Source organism: Eschrichtius robustus, chromosome 13 (genome assembly GCF_028021215.1).
Source record: "Eschrichtius robustus isolate mEscRob2 chromosome 13, mEscRob2.pri, whole genome shotgun sequence".
Taxonomy (NCBI): domain Eukaryota; kingdom Metazoa; phylum Chordata; class Mammalia; order Artiodactyla; family Eschrichtiidae; genus Eschrichtius; species Eschrichtius robustus.
The window spans coordinates 102,407,350-102,425,967 of NC_090836.1; the positions used below are offsets into that span (position 1 = coordinate 102,407,350).

At 54.7% G+C, this 18,618-nt stretch overlaps 1 protein-coding gene across 2 annotated transcripts in view; it reads right to left on the reverse strand.

Moving 5' to 3' along the window:
• KIAA0930 (KIAA0930 ortholog) overlaps positions 1-5,937 on the reverse strand; it is a 46,208-nt gene extending 40,271 nt beyond the window's left edge. Inside the window, exon 1 of one of the 2 annotated variants that reach the window (XR_011075926.1) lies at positions 5,803-5,936. Coding sequence is in view for 1 of the 2 variants with exons in the window: in XM_068559891.1 (XP_068415992.1) it covers positions 5,803-5,866 (64 nt within the window). In the remaining variant the exon portion in view is untranslated. Of the gene's footprint in view, positions 1-5,802 lie in introns of both variants that reach the window. The other variant, XM_068559891.1, reaches the window with a different exon arrangement.
• Positions 5,938-18,618: the final 12,681 nt, after the last annotated feature.

Below are 18,618 nucleotides of genomic sequence, written 5' to 3' on the forward strand. Positions count from 1 at the left end.
TGGCCCTCTCGCTTTGCCAAGAATCCCTGTAGCCATGACCCTCAGTCTCCTTAGAGTGCGAGGTCCAGAGTCCTCAGCGTTCTCTGGAAGGATGCAGAGTCCCTGCCTTGGGAGGGGACCACACCGGCAGCGGCCCGGGCTGCTCCAGCCCCAGAAACGGATAGAGGCCGGAACCCACAGGCCTTAAAAATAGGCGCAGGAACCGAAAGAGACACCACTGCCACTCTAAACGGCCACACTTCCTCCCCGCTGCACTGCCCCAGAACTAGCTCTGCCTGCCTTGGGGACAGAGGGCCCGGGGCCCCCGGGGAACCCAGAGAAACTGGCCCCAGCCACTGCAAAGCAGTCTGAACTTCAGAGCTTGAATCCAACCCTGATTCCACGTGCAGGCACAGGGCCAGATGTTTGTGTCCTTTATAACAACAACAGCATAGAGGGTCAACGCCGTGCCAGGGCTTGTGCTGGGTCTGTTCCTGCCGCGTCTCCTGCAGTCCTCACGGGGCGGCATGAGGCTGTGCCTGTCACTTCTCAGACAATTTCCATGACCCTACAGACTCTGCTGTCTCCACTTTACAGATGAGGACCCAGAAGCTCCAAACGGTGGCGTGGCGTGCTTAGGCCCCCGGTCTTCCCTTCCAGCCACACCTCCCACGAACATCCCCCGCCCACCACTGAGCCCAGCTACACTGCACCGAGCCAAGACAGAGGGCTGGGCCGAGCATGCAAGGTCCCCTTCCCGATTCACAGGGTGGTGTCAGGTGCCTCACACGTGTAGGTGTTCAGCACAGAGGTGAGGCTCACAGGAAGGCAGTCTCCCCCGTACTCCTCTGGCTCATTCCAGAACTCTCTGCAGGATGGCTACTGGCACCTGACATGCCTCGGCTGGAACCCCAGGAACCCCAGTTCTGCTACCTCCCAGCTACATGACCTTGGGTGAGTCACTTTCCCCTCTGAAGCTTGGTTTCCTCATCTGCAAAATGGGCTGATAACGGAACCTGCCTCCATAGGAGGTGCTGCTGCAGGTCCAGCGGGGCTGGCACACGGCACGTGAGCAGCACCCCTCGTGCTAACGGCCTCTCCAGTGCCGGCCGGTCCACGAGTCAAACACCCGCCAAGCTGCCGAAGGCCAGGCCAAGCGAACACCAAAGTCCCAGCCGGGCATTCGGAGCCCCAAACACCGCTCCAGCCTCAACTCCCACAGCCAGGCTTCAAGCCTCCCCGCTCCTCCAGGCAAGTCCTGCCCACCCTAGCCCCCTCTCAAAGGCCACGCCTGCACGAACCCCCCCTGGTCGGCCGAGGTGGCCCCCTTCTCTGTGCCCCTCACAACCTCTCACACCTCGACCTGGGCCCTTCCTCAGCCCACCTCGTGCCAGGCAGCTGAGCACACCTATGGTGGCCAGGCCACACGCACCCGAGGACGGGTGTGAGGGCTTCACCCCTGCTAAGAGCTCAAACAGATTCTGCCACTTACTGGCCATGGGACTGGGGGCATGTTACTTCACCTCTAAACCTGTGCTTCTTCACCAGGACAAAGAGAACAGTTTAATGATACCTACCTTAGAGGATTATTTTGACGATAAAAGGAAATGGTGAATGTGAAACACTCCTTTTGTCCCACAGCACTCCAAAGAGAGAGAAAATTCCCTAGGCCACCTAAACGGGGGCGAGAGCCCAAGAATAAACAGCTCTAAAATGCTCAGCCTTGGGGACTGCCCTGGCAGGCCAGTGGTTAGGACTTTGCGCTTTCACTGCCAAGGGCACGGGTTCAACCCCGGGTCGGGGAACTAAGATCCCGCAAGCCAGCCGCGGCCAGTGGAAAAAACAATAAAGTAAAATAAATTGAAAAAATAAAATAAAATAAAACGCTCAGCCTAGGCAGGGCCCAATACAAGCAGCAGGGGGAAGGTCCCTCCACTCACAGCGTCCCTCCGCCACTCAGACCCGGGTCGTGTCCACGTGACTTGACCAAACGCCAGGGGCGTGCTGCCCCTGTGAAGGGAGCCTGCCCACACAGCACGCGTGCGCTGACGTCCAGGGCCCATTAGGAGGCCCGAGCCCCAGGAGGAAGTGTCAGGCTATCTCCACCTTTGGTCCAGACGTCTGCATCACACAACATCTGGGCATTGGACCACCTGATTCTTCCCAACTCAGAGATTCTGGAGCCCTGCACAGGCTGCCTCAGCCATCAGCCTGGCTCACCTGTTACCTGGAATCACAGGCAGTTTCCTGTGGATAAAACACCAAAATCCTGCTCAGAGTGGCCACAGCCCAGGCTGCTTCCAGCAGGATTTTTACTTCAGCCAAGTCACCTGTTTATCTGGCTCTCTCTCCCCACTCAACTGCACCCACACCCCACGCAGCACGGATCAAGGCTGATCCCCCCACCTGGCACGGAGCAAGTCCTCAAAAAAATGCTTCTACTGCAGAGGCCACAGTAGACAAGATTCAAAAATCAGGTCTGGATCTCCAAGGTACTTTTCATCATGCAACCAAGAGACAATGCGGGCAGGGAGAGGGGGGTAGTCGCTTTCTCCCATCTCATAGACAGACACTGTGACTCAAATGATAACAGAGGGACTTCCCTGGTGGCAGAGTGGTTAAGAATCCGCCTGCCAATGCAGGGGACACAGGCTCGAGCCCTGGTCCGGGAAGATCCCACATGCCACGGAGCAACTAAGCCCATGCGCTACAACTACTGAGCCTGCGCTCTAGAGCCCGTGAGCCACAACTACTGAAGCCCGCGTGCCTAGAGCCCGTGCTCCACAACAAGAGAAGCCACCGCAGTGAGAAGCCCGCGCACTGCAACCAAGAGTAGCCCCTGCTCGCCGCAACTAGAGAAAGCCCGCGCACAGCAACGAAGACCCAACGCAGCCAAAAATAAATACATTTATTTTTTAAATAAAGAGGGACTTCCCTGGCGGTCCAGTGGCTAAGACTCTGTGCTCCCAATGCAGAGGGCCCGGGCTCAATTCCTGGTCAGGGAACTAGATCCCACATGCTGCAACTAAGACCCGGCGCAGCCAAATAAATAAATAAATAAAAGAAATGACAACAGATTGTCCAGGGTCAAGCGTCTCCCCCAGAGGCTCCCTTATACCTTCAAAACAACCTGAGGTTAGTCCTGAACAACCTAAGCTTTAATTAAACAACAACAACAAAAATCTGGGAGGTTTAAGTTAATTCATAAATGTAACAGGTTGTCCCAGCTGCAAAGTGGAGATGAGCAGGTGACATGGTACAAGTGCTTTGGGGAGCGCATTCTGGGTTCACGCCTGGGCGCTCGGGCCAGTCATCCTGTCCTAACTCTACTTTGGGCGTGAAGTCACTGTTTAGCTTGCCCCTCTCTGAACACATTTCTCATCTGAAAAATGAGAGAGACGGGCAACGTGAGCCCTTCTAAGACTTTAGGTTTCCAACTTCCTTGCCCATCCACACCCTTCCTTCCCCAGTCCAGAAAGTAATCCTCTCATTCATCTGCTGAGTGTGCCCTGGGGCTCTGCTCTGCATGGGCCCGTGCTGCGCACTGAGGAGACTCAGACTTGGGCAATGCCCTGGGGTGGGGGGGGGGGGGTCACCTGCTAACTGGGGAGACAGCCACACAGACCATCAGTGCCACAGTCGTCCGTTCGTCCACCGGACGCGAACCCGGTACAAAGAGAGCACAGGCAGCAGGGCAGGGTGTGGAGGAAGGGTCCTCGGGGGGCAGCATGAGCTCTGAGGCCTGAAGGGAGACCTGCACGTGTTTGCAGGGCAGGTTAAGTAGGAGGTAGCTTTCCAGGCGCAGAAAAGAGCAGAAAGAAAAGTGCAGCGCATCAGAGCACTACAGGGACTGAGTCCTGAGGGGCTGGGGGTGGTAAGATGGGAAGAGCTCGTGTGTGAGGGGGAACTAGAGGCAGGAGGGGAGACACAGAAATAGTGCAACCACCAGGCTGTGCCGTTGGCCTACTATGGGCAGGTCCCCTCCCCAGATGCAGCGCAGTAGGTGCAGCAAGGCCTGGTTGGGACATCTGGGGGGACAGGCACTGGGGTCACACTGACCAGGGGTCAATCCCAGCTATACAGCTTCCTCGCAGGCTGTCCCTGGGCTAGTCTCTTGCCTCTCTGACTTCAGGCTCCTCATCGGTGAAGTGCAGATAATGTTCCTGTATCTGGCAAGGTCAGTATCAAATTGACAGAGCCTGCATAAAGCACCTGGCACATACTGAGTGCTCAGGAAATGCCAGGTGCTACAGCAAATTATTGTTCTTAGGGGGTGGCACTGCAGGCTCCTGGGGGCAGGGACTGTCTAACAGGGCAGAGAGATGCTCAGAGGACAGTAGGACCGTGTTGACAGGGGAGTGAGGGGTGCCCAGAGCTGCTGAGCCAACAGGGCTGAGGAGCCTAAGCAATGGTCCCTCCGACCCCTCCCCTCTCAGACACTCTGTGCCAGGTGACAGGCGGCCTGCCAGGCGGGCATGAACATGTGCTGAATGAACGAATGAGGACCCTTCCATTTCTGCTCGAAACTAATTAGTGACACCTTTTCAGAAGAGACCAGAGAACCTCTATCCTCATCCATCCCGGCCTGTAGACGCCCCCACCCCCATGCTTGAGGAAAGCTTCGTTCCAGGGCAGGCTGGGCTGAGACCTGCTGAGGGGAAGTGTCTTGTACCAAGTCTGCCTCCTGCAAAAAGGAGGACGCAAATTTATTTCCTCTCGTCTTCCAGCCTCCAGGGTGTGGCCTGCTGAGGGGCCTGGAATGCCTTGTGACCTTAGGTGGGGATGCGCTGGCTCTTTGGGACTCAGTTTCCCCAATGGTGAATGAAGGGGAGTGGGTCTGGCAGAATCTCCAACGTTGACATTCCCTTCTCCACAAAATGCTGTCGCCCCCTCAGACAGCCCCAGCCCAGACTGGGGATGAGGGTGGGGATGGGGGGTGGCTGAGAACGTGGTATGAAGTCATTCCTGCAGGAAGAAGGGAGGGGTCTTTTCAGAGAGAAAACGGCCTCCTCGGGCTTTAGTCTGAACACGATCCGTCAGTAGCCATCACTTCACGCCCAGCCACGCCGGGAGACCCCACCTACACCTGGAGCCCCAGGCTCTCGCAGACCACACGGGGCACCTCCACCCCACGTCACCGGCCCATCTAGGACTTAGGGCCTCCTTAGAGCAGCGTCACACCCAGAGAGGCGGCCGGCCCCGCTCCCGCTGCCAAGCGGGTGGGTTCAGGGGGCGACGGTCCAACAGGTCCCCAGTTAGAGCCAATGTGCAAAGAGAACGGTGCGGGAAGACAAAGGCTTTGGGACGCCGGAGACCTGCCCTCCCGGCGAGCTGGGACGGTGGCCGGGGCAGCTGGCAGGGAGGTCTGCCCGGAGCCCACGGGGCCCCGGCCCTGCCATGTCGGGCTCCGGGTCTCCCCAGAGCCAGCGCCCGCACTCCCTGCAGCGGCACTGAGGCCCCGGGGAGGGCTTCCTGGAGAAGGAAGAGGCCTGGCGGAGCCACGGAGGGGAAGGAGGGAGACGGGCAGACGCCCGGATGGACAGACAGAGGGAGACGCCGAGTGACCCGGGAGACAGACACACAGGGACGCGAGCGTGCCGGACCGCTCTTGGGACCAAAATCAGAGACGGAGACGCGGAGGCACAGTAAACAGCCGGACGCAGGGAGCCGGGGGCGTGAGGGGGATGCGACACGCAGGGAGCCCCAGAGACACACGCAGAGACAGAGACACACGCAGAGACAGAGACGCGCAGAGACACCCAGAGGCGCGCACACCCCGACGACGCGGCGGCCCCGGCCTCGACCCCGGCCGACCCCACTCACCGAGGCCGCAGACCTCGCGGCGTAGGCTCAGGCGGCCGCGCTCCTCGGCTATGGCGCGCAGCATGTGCTGCAGCGAGCGCTCCTCGGCCTCCGCGCCGCCCGCAGGCTCCGGGGAGGCGGCGGCGGCGGCGGCGGCGGAGGGGAGGGCGGGCGGCCCGGCCCGGAGCCCCGCGGGCGCGGGCGCCGAGGCGCAGGCCCGGCCCGGCGGCCGCGCGGAGGCCATGCCGGGCCCCGGCTCATCGCCCGCGCCGCGCCCGCGGGGGCCCCCGGCGCGCCCCGCCGCCCCCGCCCCGGCACCGCCCGCCGCGCGCACCAGTGAAGCCACAATCCGCCTTTGTGCGCGTCGCCGCCGCCGCCTCCCGCCGAGTCCAGTGAGGCGAGCGCACCTCCGCGTCGCCGACACCGCCCGCCCGCCTCCAGGCCGCCGCCTGCCCCGCCCGGCCTCGCCCGGCCCCGCCCCCAGGCCATCCGGACCCCGCCCCCGGTAGCTGCCCACCCCGCCCCTGCCCGCCCTCAAGCCACACCCCAGCCATCCAGGTCCCGCCACCGGCTCCAGGCTCCGCCCCCTATCAGCTAGACCCCGCCCCTGGCACGCCAGGCCTCACCCCGTACCCGCCCCAGGCCACGCCCCGGGCCGCCCTCCTCTGACCTCCGGCCCCGGACCTACCGGGCTGGCTCCCTTCCCCACCCTCCAACTCCCGGTCCGCTCCGGCCCCGCCCACCCCAAGCGTCTAGCCTCCGGTGACCTCCGACTCCGGCCAAGCTCTTCCTCAAACGGCTCTCGGGATTCCGCCTCGACCTTCGCCGGCCCCTCCACCCCTGCGCCCACTTTCTCCAGACCCTCCCCCCAAGGCCCACCCCAAGACCGACCTCGGCCCCTGCACCCCCTCGGGCAGTTTGGCGTCTCTGAGCCCCTCCCATCGCCCCTTCCGGGCCGTGCCCCCCCTCCCCCCCGCCCTGCCTCGCCCCGCGAGAGACTGACTTTGTCTCCTGCCCTCCCCATTGCCACCCTCGTTTTCTCCTCAGTCAAGTTGGCAGGACCGGTTTCCCCTGGGAACTTCCTCTTCAGAACCCAGAAAGAGGTCACCCTCCCCCATAAAGAGGTCTCATGGGGGGACGGTGGCAGAGCCCTTCCTGCCCCCAGACTCCTCCGCCTGGCGCAGTGCAGGGCGTTGAGAAAGGCTCTGAGCCTGTTTCCTCAGCTGTACGATGGGGTCTCGCTCTGAGTGTTAACTAGGTATGAGGGTGTTGAGGGGTGGAGAGCTATGAGGGCAGCTGGGCACATGCTCCTGATGAAGGCCAAGGTCCAGTGGGCATCCGTCCGCGTGCTGGCCTCCACTGAGAGAGGAAGATCTAGGTGAGAGGCAGCTAGAGGCCCTTCCCAGACCTCAGCCCCCGTGGCCCATTTCTAAGGACCTGGAGATGCAGATGGAGGGAGAGTGCTGAGATTTCCCAACTTGCTAAATGGCCAAGGACATCCCCCTGCAGTCCACAGACCCATCAAGGAGGGGCCTGCCTCCAGGCCCCACCCCCCTTCCCTCCTCCCCCATCCTTGTAACACATGCTTCCTCATTTCCTTTGGGTCCCAGAGTCACCTCCTCTAAGAGCCTGCCCTGACCACCTTACCTAAAACACCAGCTTCCCTCCCCTCTAGCCCTTTACCGTGCTTTCTTTTTCTTCACAGCACGGCACTTACCTCCGCTGACATCCCATTATATAGCTATGTGTTCTGTTCATTGTCTGACTTCCCCACTGAGGAAGGGGTCTGTCTTCTGCACAGCTGTAGTCCCGGTGCCTGGAACATTGCCCAGCACGAAGTAGATGCCCAATAAATACATGTGGGATGTGCAAATGAAGAATGAATGAGAGGCCTGATAGGGAAGCAGGGAAGTGGAATAGGCAGTAAGGGACCGTGGGGTATGGCAACCGCCCTGGAGGAAGAAATGGGTGGTCTGGATCGTGCTTCAGGCCTCATGGTTTGTTTTGTGCCACCAGGCCTTGCGTGCCTCAGGGCAGGGTCGGAGCCTGACACCTCTGTGTCCCCAGCACCAGGCACAGGGGAGGGTAGGGGTTGGGAGGCTCTGTAGAGAAGTGTGGAGTGAGAGAAGTAATGAAGCCAATGACCAGACGTGCGTGTATGTTCTCCTCTGGGCCTGCTTCTGCATCTGTGAAATGAAGACACTAGCCTGAGGGCTATGGCCTCTGGTTCTGAGTCTGGACCGCTGGGATTTGGGCTGGTAAAATGGGAAATGGGAATGACTGAGCAAGGGCCCAGAGGCTGGCAAGTCCAGGGGTCATCTCTCTCTTTGTTTCCCCAAACTCCACCATGACCCTGCCTGCCCCACTGCCACCCCTTTGCTTGTGCTCTCCCCCTTGCTGGAAATCCTTTCTTCTCCTCAGCTGTGTTCATCTTCGGGACCCACTTTCCCTGGGAAGCCTTCTGGTTAGGGCTGGTCAATGCATTTGTATTCTTATGTCTTTCACAAACTCCCTCCCCACACCCCCCAACACACACACACACACACACAGTTACCTCCATAGATTCTGTGCCAGAGGACCCTCATCGAATCAGCTCATCCCATTTTCCCTGGCATCCAGCCCAGGACAGGTGCCAGAAAATATTTGTTGAATGAATAAATGAACAGCACTTGGGCTCTTTCCTTTTTATTCAATCATACTCCAAGTATTGCCCACATCGGACATTTTTTTTAATATTTATTTATTTATTTGTTTATTTATTTGGCTGCGTCGGGTCTTAGCTGCAGCACTCGGGATCTTTCGTTGTGGCATGCAGGCTCTCCAGTTATGGTGCGAGGGCTCCAGAGCGTGTGGGCTCAGTAGTTGCGGCGCACAGGCTTAGTCGCCCTGCGGCATTTGGGATCTTAGTTCCCCGACCAGGGATCGAACCCGCGTCCCCTGCATTGGAAGGCGGATTTTTAAACACTGGACCACCAGAGAAGTCCCAGGAAATTTTTTAATGTCAACAAATGTTGAATAATATTTTGGACTTGAAGTGGGCATGAGCAGGGCTTCTGGGGTCCCAGGGCATGTTCTGTTTCTTGATCTGAGTGCTGATTTACATTGGTGTGGTCAGTTTCTAAAAATCAGACTGTAACTTTTTGAGTTATGCACTTTTCTGTATATATGCAGAATGTAAAATAGAGTTAAAAATAAAAAGATTTAAAATCCTTGAAAAAAATCTGGTTTAACCATATTCCCCATGACAGTGAAAATGTTCTTTTCTGCAAAGAAGTGAAATGTATTTTTTTAGAGAGACCACTGAGGGGAAGAAAAGAATACGTAGGCAGAACAATGGCCCCCAAAGATGTCCAACCCCAATCCCTGGGATCTGTGAATATATATTACCTTACATGGTAAAAGAGCCTTCGCAGATGTGATTAGATTAAAGATATTGAGATGGAGACAGTATCCTGAATTATCCATGTTTGCCCAGTGTAATCACATACATTCTTAAAATTGGAGATTTCCTGGCCGTAGTCAAAGAGTCGTGACAGCAGGAGAATGATCAGATAAATGCAACTCTGCCGGTCTTAAAGGTTAAGGAAGGGGCCACAAGTCAAGGGATGCAGGCAGCTTCTAGAAGCTGGAAAAGGCTAGGAAACAGGTTCCCTCCTAGAGCCTCCAGAAAGGAACACAGCCCTGCCTGCGCCTTGATTTTAACCCGGTGAGTGCCACCCACCCCCACCTCCTCCAGTCGTATTTCTAACCCGTAGAACTATAAGATAATAAATTTGTGTTGTTTTAAGGTGCTTACTTCGTTAGTTTGTTATTGGCAACAACAGAAAACCAAGACAATGGGCAAACCTGAGATGAAGGGAATCATGTAAGCTCTCCACTCCAGCGATTCTTTCCCCAAGGTTTATTTTGCAAACAGCCCTAGAGCAGCAGCAATAAGGCAAAGTTTAGCGAAAAGAAAAATCAACCACAACCCATCTGCTTGAATAGCTCTGTTGCTTCATTCCCCGACATCCTTGCCCCGTAGACCTGGACACCATGCTTGGGTGTATGAGGGACAACAGCATTGATGGTTCATGTCTTTCTCTCTAAACGTCTGGGGCTGATCTCATTCAAAGAGCCAGTCAGTGTTAGAAACAAATGCTGCTAGAGAGCTCTTCTCCCAGGGACTGGTCAGAGAAGCCGCCAGTTCCGATATGAGTGCGTGGCCGCCAACCTCCTCTTCTCTGAGCATTGTTTACTGTCCACAGAATGGCACGTGGGGCTGGGTGATCTCCGAGAACCCACCTGGACTTAGAAAAGACAATTTCTGGGAGTAGGTCAGGAGTAAATAGCCTCACCTGGGGTGGATGAGCAGACGGTCCAAGGGGCAGGTTCAAAGGCTTCCTCATCCACCCCGATAATCTGTTGACATTTTTTTGCGGTCACGTGACTGTGTGGTCAGCAGCTTCCCAGCCTGACTTACTCCCTTCTTGTGACTCAGGTTTTTGGAATCCCTGTTCCTCAGCCTTCGTTTTCATCTGGAAAATTAAATCCAACCGCCCCCAGCTCAAGACTGCAACAGCTTCTCCAACACCGGGTGCTTCTCACGCGCTACCAAGGCCGAGGAGCCACTTGGAAAGGTTCAACAGCCTTCATTCTCCCCTCCTCTCACCCTTTCCACCGTCCGCCTGACACACGAAATAGCTTCTCATCCTCAGCTGTTGGCAGAAACTCTACCTTTAGCCCTCCACCTTATTTTTTAATAGATCTCTGCTAAAATTTCCCCAGAGGGGATAACCTTAAAATTATTATTAGACACTGACACACTGGGGAGAAGAAAGGATTCAGAGGTTTTGAAAGAGGAAGTGCCTGATGGGGTTGGGGGCTGGGGAGATACGTAACTAACGTTTCTTGAGGAACTGCTTTATGCCAGAAGATTCACGAATGTGGACAAGAATAATCCTGAGCCCCAGAAGGCAACTGGTGTCGTCTTCTGTGTTAGGTGAGACAAGCAAAAACCAGAGAGGCTGAGTCACACTCAAAAATCACACAGCAAATTAAACCTGGAGGCCAGATTCGAACCCCGGAGCCAGGAAGGAAGAGACAGCCACCCACACACCATCTGGCATTAGCTCGTCCTTTTTCTGGTTTCAGGAGGGAAGGCCCATTGGAGAACAGACGTGGGATGACAAGTTTTGAAAGGAGAAGCCCTTCTTCATGGAGCTGCAGGGCAGCAGGCTGTTCCTGGGAAGAACAATTGTACCCCGGGATGAGGAGGAGGGGGTGCTGTGCTAAATGTGGGAGGGGTTGAAATAGGGAAAGAAATTTGATCATCGGAGGGAGACCTGGGACCATACAGTTTGAACCTGGGCAAGTCCCTTCTGCTCCAGAGCCCCGGGCCTCCCATTTGTCAATGAGGAGGCTGAACTGTATGTCCCCTCGGGCCTGTCCAGCCCAGACATGATGCGAGGACAGGTCGGGTGAGCCCGGCAGAGAGCTGGAGAGCCTGCCCTCGTTTTCCCGGCTCTTCCAGCCTCCTGCTCTCAGAGGTCCTGCTGGAAGTTGTTTTCCTTGCCCATGAACACACAGCCTTTGTCCCCTTGGGGTGATAGAAATTGTATTAGCAACCAACATTGTGTACTACTGCAAAATGCAAAAATAAAATGACGAAATTAAAAAGGTGCTTCACTAAATACCTACAGGATGTGACATTATGTCATCATTATTTTCAATGTGGTAATTATGAAAGTTTCACCACAGTGGAGAACTCTCAAGTAGTGAGAAGTCTGAGAATTTGGGGTCATTGATAAGAAATCAGAAATGAAGAGTTACTGGCATTTTATCTTATTTAGCAGACGTACCTGCAGGACTTGCTATGTGTCGGGCTCTGTCTTATGACTTTACAAATGTTGACATTGGACCCCGTGACTTAGGAACACATCATTATCGCTCTTGCACAGATGAGCCAGCTAAGGCCCAGAGAGGTTAGGTATCTGCTCTAAGGTCATCAAAGGCAGAGTCAAGGAGCCAAGTCAGTTTAAGAGCAAAATTATAAAAACCCTTTCAGAATCTATTTTGGAAAAAAAATTACATTTTATAAGGGTACATTCATGTTTGGGATGATGTGAGCAGAGCCTCCAAAAGCAAGAGTGACTGAGGCCAACAAATGCCTGAAAATGGTGCTGTCCTCCCAGACCCCAGCATGGGTTGTGGTCCACTGGGGGGCGGGAACGGGGGTGGGGGAAGGAGAAGGGAGACAGCTCTTCTTTTTTTTTTTTTTTTAATAAATTTATTTATTTATTCATTTATTTAATTTTTGGCTGCATTGGGTCTTCGCTGCTGCACGCGGGCTTTCTCTAGTTGGGGCGAGCAGGGGCTACTCTTCGTTGCGGTGCGCGGGCTTCTCATCGTAATGGCTTTCCTGGTTGCGGAGCACAGGCTGTAGCCGCACGGGCTTCAGTAGTTGTGGCGCGTGGGCTCAGTAGTTGTGGCTCGTGGGCTCTAGAGCGCAGGCTCAGTACTTGTGGCTCACAGGCTTAGTTGCTCCATGGCATGTGGGATCTTCCCGGACCAGGGCTCGAACCCATGTCCCCTGCATTGGCAGGCAGATTCTTAACCACTACACCACCAGGGAAGTCCTGACAGCTCTTCTTAAACACCCAGCAATGGGCCGAGTTCATTGTATCCAGCTCATTTAACCCCCACTCTAACTGCAGGATTGCAATTTCTTTCTTTTTAAAAAAAATTTATTTAATTAATTAATTTATTTTTATTTTTTGCTGTGTTGGGGCTTCTCTGTGGCATGCGGGATCTTTTTGTTGCAGCGCGTGGGCCCTTTGTTGCAGTGCGTGGGCTTCTCTATAGTTGTGGCGTGCGGGTTTTCTCTCTCTAGTTGTGGCGAGCAGGCTTCAGGGTGCACGGGCTCTGTAGTTGTGGCGCGGGGGCTTAGTTGCCCCGCAGTACTGGAGGATCTTAGTTCCCCGACTAGGGATCGAACATGCGTCCCCTGCATTGGAAGGCAGATTATTTACCACTGGACCACCAGTGAAGTCCCAGGACTGCAATTTCATCATCCCCATTTTGCAGGTGAGAAAACTGAGGCTCAGAGATGCCAAGTGGCTTATTCACAAGGCCAGGGTGCCACACAGCTGGGATTTGTGCCCCTGAGCCTTGAGGAGAAGGCAGTGATTGTATTTGTATACTTAGATCTCACTTCAGTGGGGTTTTTTTGTTTTTTTGTTTTTGGCCACTCCGGGTGGCTTGTGGGGTCTTAGTTCCCCAACCAGGGATCGAACCCCAGCCCTTGGCAGTGAAAGCGCCGAGTCCTAACCACTGGACTGCCAGGGAATTCCTCACTTCGTCATATTGATATATTTATCTAACACCTACTTTGCGAAGGCTCATTGCAGAATGTTTAGAGCCCAACAGCTGTTCACATCCACTGCTGTCCTTTTCTGATGGGAGTGTTGGGGACAGTGGTACATCCTGAGAGCGACAGGTAAGGGGCTGGATCAGAGAGAAAGTTTGGGCATGTTTGAGGCCCAGCCCCCGTGTAGACTCTCAACCCTTGGGGTTACAAGATGCTTCACGATGAGACTGGGGTGGGTGTGTTAGTTTCCTGTGCCTGCCATCACAAATGACCGCAAACTGGGTGGTTTACAACAGAAATGTATTCCCTCACGGTTCTAGAGGCCAGAAATCAGAAACCAAGCTGTCGCCAGGGCCGCGCTGCCTCTGAAGGGAGGAATCCCTCCTGCCTCTTCCAGCTCCTGGTGGCTCCAGGGAGTCCGTGGCTTGGGGCTGTGCCACTCTAGTCTCTGCCTCCGTTGTCACATGGCTTCCACCCCTCTGCGTCTCTGTGGCTCAAATCTCCCTCTACCTCCCTATTATAAGGGCACTTGACATTGGATTCAGGGCCCACCCTAAACCCAGGATGCTCTCATCTCAAGAGCCTTAACTTCATTACATCTGCAAAGACTTTTTCCCATAAAGTCACTCACATTCACAGGTTCTGGATGGACATAACTTGGGGTGGGGGCACTGAGGGGCCACTGTTCAACCCCTTGCAGTGGCTTTTGCTACTTTTGTAGGTGAAGCATCTATCCATTCCATCCTCTTCTTACCACGGTCCTAGAATTTCCTCTGGGGCCCACTCAGCCCCCGTTTCAGTCCATGTGGGGTGAGCACTTGACCTGGCCTGCCTGTCAGAAAATAGCATCTCCCCGGCTGCAGTGATTGGTCCAGGGCTGGTCCAATTGGAGTCGGAGCCAATCCCACGACTTGGGTTGTCTTCGCAGTGGGGCTGCCTGAGGAGAGCTTCTGACAGCCACCCGGATAGCAGGAGGGACGGAGAACGGAGCCCATATAGAGGAGAGCAGGGCTGAGGGATGGAAAGGGAAGCCCAGCCTTTCAGGTAGAGGAGCCAATACCCTCCCCTTCCCACCAGAGCCAGTTGAGAGGCATTTCTGTTCTTGCTTATCCGTGGGTCTGAGGGCAGGTTCACGATGAGCCCTTGCTTAACCAAGGGGGGCATTTGGATGGCACGTTGGTTGTCAGGGCCCTCCTTACCAGAGATGAACTGTAGGCCCTGAGAGGCCTGGGGACCAACCTGTTCATCACACAGATGGGGGACGAAGGCCCAGAGAGGTGGGACCTGCCTGGGGTCCCTCATGGGGTGCCCTCTGACCCTCAAAGTCAGCCCAGGCCCTCCCGCGCTGACTCTTCCTGCAGGCGGGCTGGCTGTCAATGAACTTGTCTTCCTGCTTAAGCCCAATCTGTCCTCCTGCACTCAAAGTGGCCCTGCTGAATCTGCTGCCACTGCTTGCTGACATTGTCTTCCTTCTTGGCGATGCACCAATTCATGCCTCGTTAGGGATGGAGCTCCAACCCTTCATCTTGGGGTTGGTAGTTAGGATTCAGGAGGTCTGTGGACTTGAGTGGGGAAAAAATCACATCTTCACTCTCACAAACTTCTATCTTAAATTATCTTTCCTTTCAGTATGGTTGCAGGCTGCAGACCACAGAAATATCACAAGCCACAGTAATATCTGCAATTTTGTCACCAGCACCCACATAGGACCCAGTAGCAGGTGAGTCAGACTTGGTTCCTGCCCTCCCAGAGCTGCCCTGGGAGCCCAGGGAGTCCCAAGCAGGGATGTGATCTCAGACATGAGTGTATAAGAAGGACCCTGGAGAATTGGTAGGGACTGGAGTCAGGGAGGCCGGTGAGGGGGATGAGGCTGCTGAAGGAGGTCGGGGGAGGGCCAGGAGTCCTGGGCTGGAGTTGCCCAGTGGTAACGGGGAAGGGGAGAAGACAGAGTGCAAAGGTCATGAAGAGGTCATGATGGCAGGCCTTGGTGGCCCGTGTCACGTGTAGCCTAAGCCCCTGACCCTCACCCTGAGGCATTTCCCTTCCCCAACTTTCGGGACACCACCCATGCCTCCACCATCAGCCCTTCCAGGCACTTTCAGAGTCAAATCCCCAAGGCTCCATCCTGGGGCCCATCTCCTCATTCCCCTGGCACTAGCCTCTGTCGCACACCAGCGACTGCCCACGTTGCCTCACCTCCAGCCCTCACCTTCCCTGGGCCCAGCAGACTGCTCAGCAAGCTCTCTTAGATGCCTGAAGGGACACCTAGGCTGTCCCTCTGGTCTCGTCCTCCTGCAGGCCCGCCTCTCAATTGCTCAAGCCAGAAATCTAGGAGTCTTTCCAGGCGTCCCACTGCCTCGCTCTCATATCTAATCCATCTGGCGATTTGAAACTCTAAACACTCTCAAGCCCACCCTCTTCACACCATCCCCACTGTCACTACCCTAATCCAAGCCTCTGATTCTTTCACCTAAACTCTTTAACAGTGTATTTGTTGCCTGTTGCTGCATCACAAACCATCACTAATTGAGTGGCTTGTTGTCTCACAATTGTTGTGTGTCGGAAGTTCAGGCCCAGCACAACTGGGCTCTCTGCTCAGTCTCATAGGCTGAAATCCTGGTGTCAGCCAGGGCTGTCATCTCATCTGAGGCTCCAGGTCCTTTCCCAAGTTCATGTTGTTATCAGCAGAATGCATTTTCTTGCAGCTGTAGAACTCATGGAAGCTGTGCCTTCAAGGCTACAGGAGCTCATCCTCCTGACTTCCTTGTCTTTAAAACTCCTGCTGGGGGCTTTCCTGGTGGCTCAGTGGTTGAGAATCTGCCTGCCAATGCAAGGGACACGGGTTCGAGCCCTGGTCTGGGAAGATCCCACATGCTGCGGAGCAACTAGGCCCGTGAGCCACAATTACTGAGCCTGCGCGTCTGGAGCCTGTGCTCCGCAACAAGAGAGGCCGCGATAGTGAGAGACCCGTGCGCCGCAATGAAGAGTGGCCCCCACTTGCCACAACTAGAGAAAGCCCTCGCACAGAAACGAAGACCCAACACAGCCATAAATAAATAAATAAATAAATAAAATTTAAAAAATAAAAAAATAAAACTCCTGCTTTGATGAGCCACCTGATTAGGTCTGGCCCACCTCGGAAAATCTCCCTTTTGATTAACTCAACTGATTAGGGACCTTAATTACACCTGCAAAGTTCCTTTTTGCCATCTAACATAACATAATTATGGGAGCGATCTCCCATCATATCTATAAGTCTCACTCACACTCACAGGGAGAAGATTATACAAGGCTACTGGTGGTCATTTTAGAATTTACCTGCAATGGACAGCGTCCTCATGGGCTTGCGCAGCCTGGGAGGCCTGGCCCCTCCAACCCAGCCTGGACAACCAGGGTTATCTTTTCTGTCTGTCTGTCTGCCCATCTATCTATCATTGATCTATCTATTTGACTTTCCTTCTTCTTTCTTTGCTATTCTTTTTTTTTCTGTTTAATATGAAATATTTCAAATAAACCCAAAAGTAGAGTGACTAGTATAATGGACACTCCTTGTACCTATCACCTAGATTTAAACAATTGTTAATTATCTTGCCATTTTTCTTCATTTGTCTTTTTCCTTAATATTTTAAAGTCAATTTCAGACATGGTGATTGTTCAATCCTAAATGCTTCAATATGTGCCTTGATTTTTTAAAATGGATATTTTTCTCCATAACCACAATATCATCATCATCACCCCTAATGAAATTAATATTAATCCTCTAATCCTTTCTAAACCTCAGTCACATTCATATTTCTCTTAGAAGAATGTTCCTTACCAGCTGGGTGTTGAGAATCAGGATCAGGGTGATCTTTCCAACATCCAAATGTGAATATGTCACTTCCCTGCTTAGCACTGTGTGCTCTCCCTGGCCCTGGGATAGGGGCCCAAGTCCTGGCCTGAAGGCGGCAGGACCTATCAGGCCCCTGGGTCCCTCTCCTCACCCCTGCCCTGCTGCTCACTGGCTTTCTTTCTGTTTCTCAGTGAGCCATCGTCCTTCCAGCTGCGGGACCTACACGTCTGCCTTTTCCTCCACCTGGAACTTCTTTGCACCTTCCCATCCTTCCCATCCAGTTCAGCCATCATTTCCCCAGGGAAGCCCCCGGGAATCCCTGAACCGGGTCCAATTCCTGTCTCATCTGATCTCTTGGAACCCTGTTTCTGCCCTGACCCAGTCCTGTGCTTCGGAGCACCCATCTCAATTCACAACGACCCACTCAGGGTGTGATTTCTTGATTACTCTCTCACTCCCCCACCAGCCTGGGGCCCTGAGAGCAAGGACACGTCTGCTTACCGTCAGGTGGTGGTATAGCTCCACCACCTGGCCCAGAGCCGGCATATAGTAGGTGCTCAATAAACACATTCTGAGGGAATTCCCTGGTGGTCCAGTGGTTAAGAATCTGTGCTTCCACTGCAGGGGACATGGATTCAATCCCTGGTCGGGGAACCAAGATCCCACAAGCCGTGTGCTGTGGCAAAAAAACAAAAAACAAAAACAAAAAAACAAACATACACACGCACTGAGTCTGTGGATGCATGAGTGGACCAGGGTGAGGGTGAGGACTGTGCCATCATCAGAGGAGTTTGCAAGCCCCGCTGGCCAGAGGGGAGTTGATGACGGAAGGGCGTGACCCCGAGGGACAGGGCAAGCCATAGGAGTGCTGCTACTCTGGCGGGCAGCAGGGGACACTAGTGGCCCACCGCACCCCCTCAGGACACCCAGCCCCTGCTTCTCCTGATTCCCACCACCTGAGACCCCAGAGCGAGGCCAACCAGAGCTACTTTCATTCTCGCAGGCGCTGCCCTCAAAAGGAGGGATGGCTCTGATGACGGGATTGCAGGCAGCGTGAGTGGCCAGCGGGGTCCGTGTGCCGGCCGGGGTCTCCGCACTGTTCTCTCCAGTCCACCTCCGTGTGACAGCCAGAGCGACATCCCCAGGCCTGAAGTCTGATCCTGTCACTCCTGCTTCCTTCTCACATAGAATAAGACCCCAATTCTCCACCTCTGTCTACACGGCCCTGTGCGTGATCTGGTGCCTGCAGACCTCGCCGAGCTCTCCTAGAACCAAACCAACAGAGTGATGCCACAGAGAGGGGCCAGAGGGGCCTCCCTCTCAGAGGAGGAGACACTGACCAGGAGATCATCTCGGGGCAGAGGGTTCTGGGCCAGGACGGAGGTGCAGCTGCAGACCTGAGGCAGGAAGTGCCTGGCTAAGGCAGGCCAGGAGATCTGCACGGGAGACAGAGGACAGGCAGGGCCCATAGCAGTTGGATCAAAGACGGGCTTCTCTTTGGTCTGCACCATATACTAAAAATATTTGAGTTAGTTGGAACAGAATTGAAAGTCCAGAAATAGACCCACACATATACAGTCAATTTATTTCATTTATTTATTTATTTATTTTTGGCTGCGTTGGGTCTTTGTTGCTGTGCACGGGCTTTCTCTAGTTG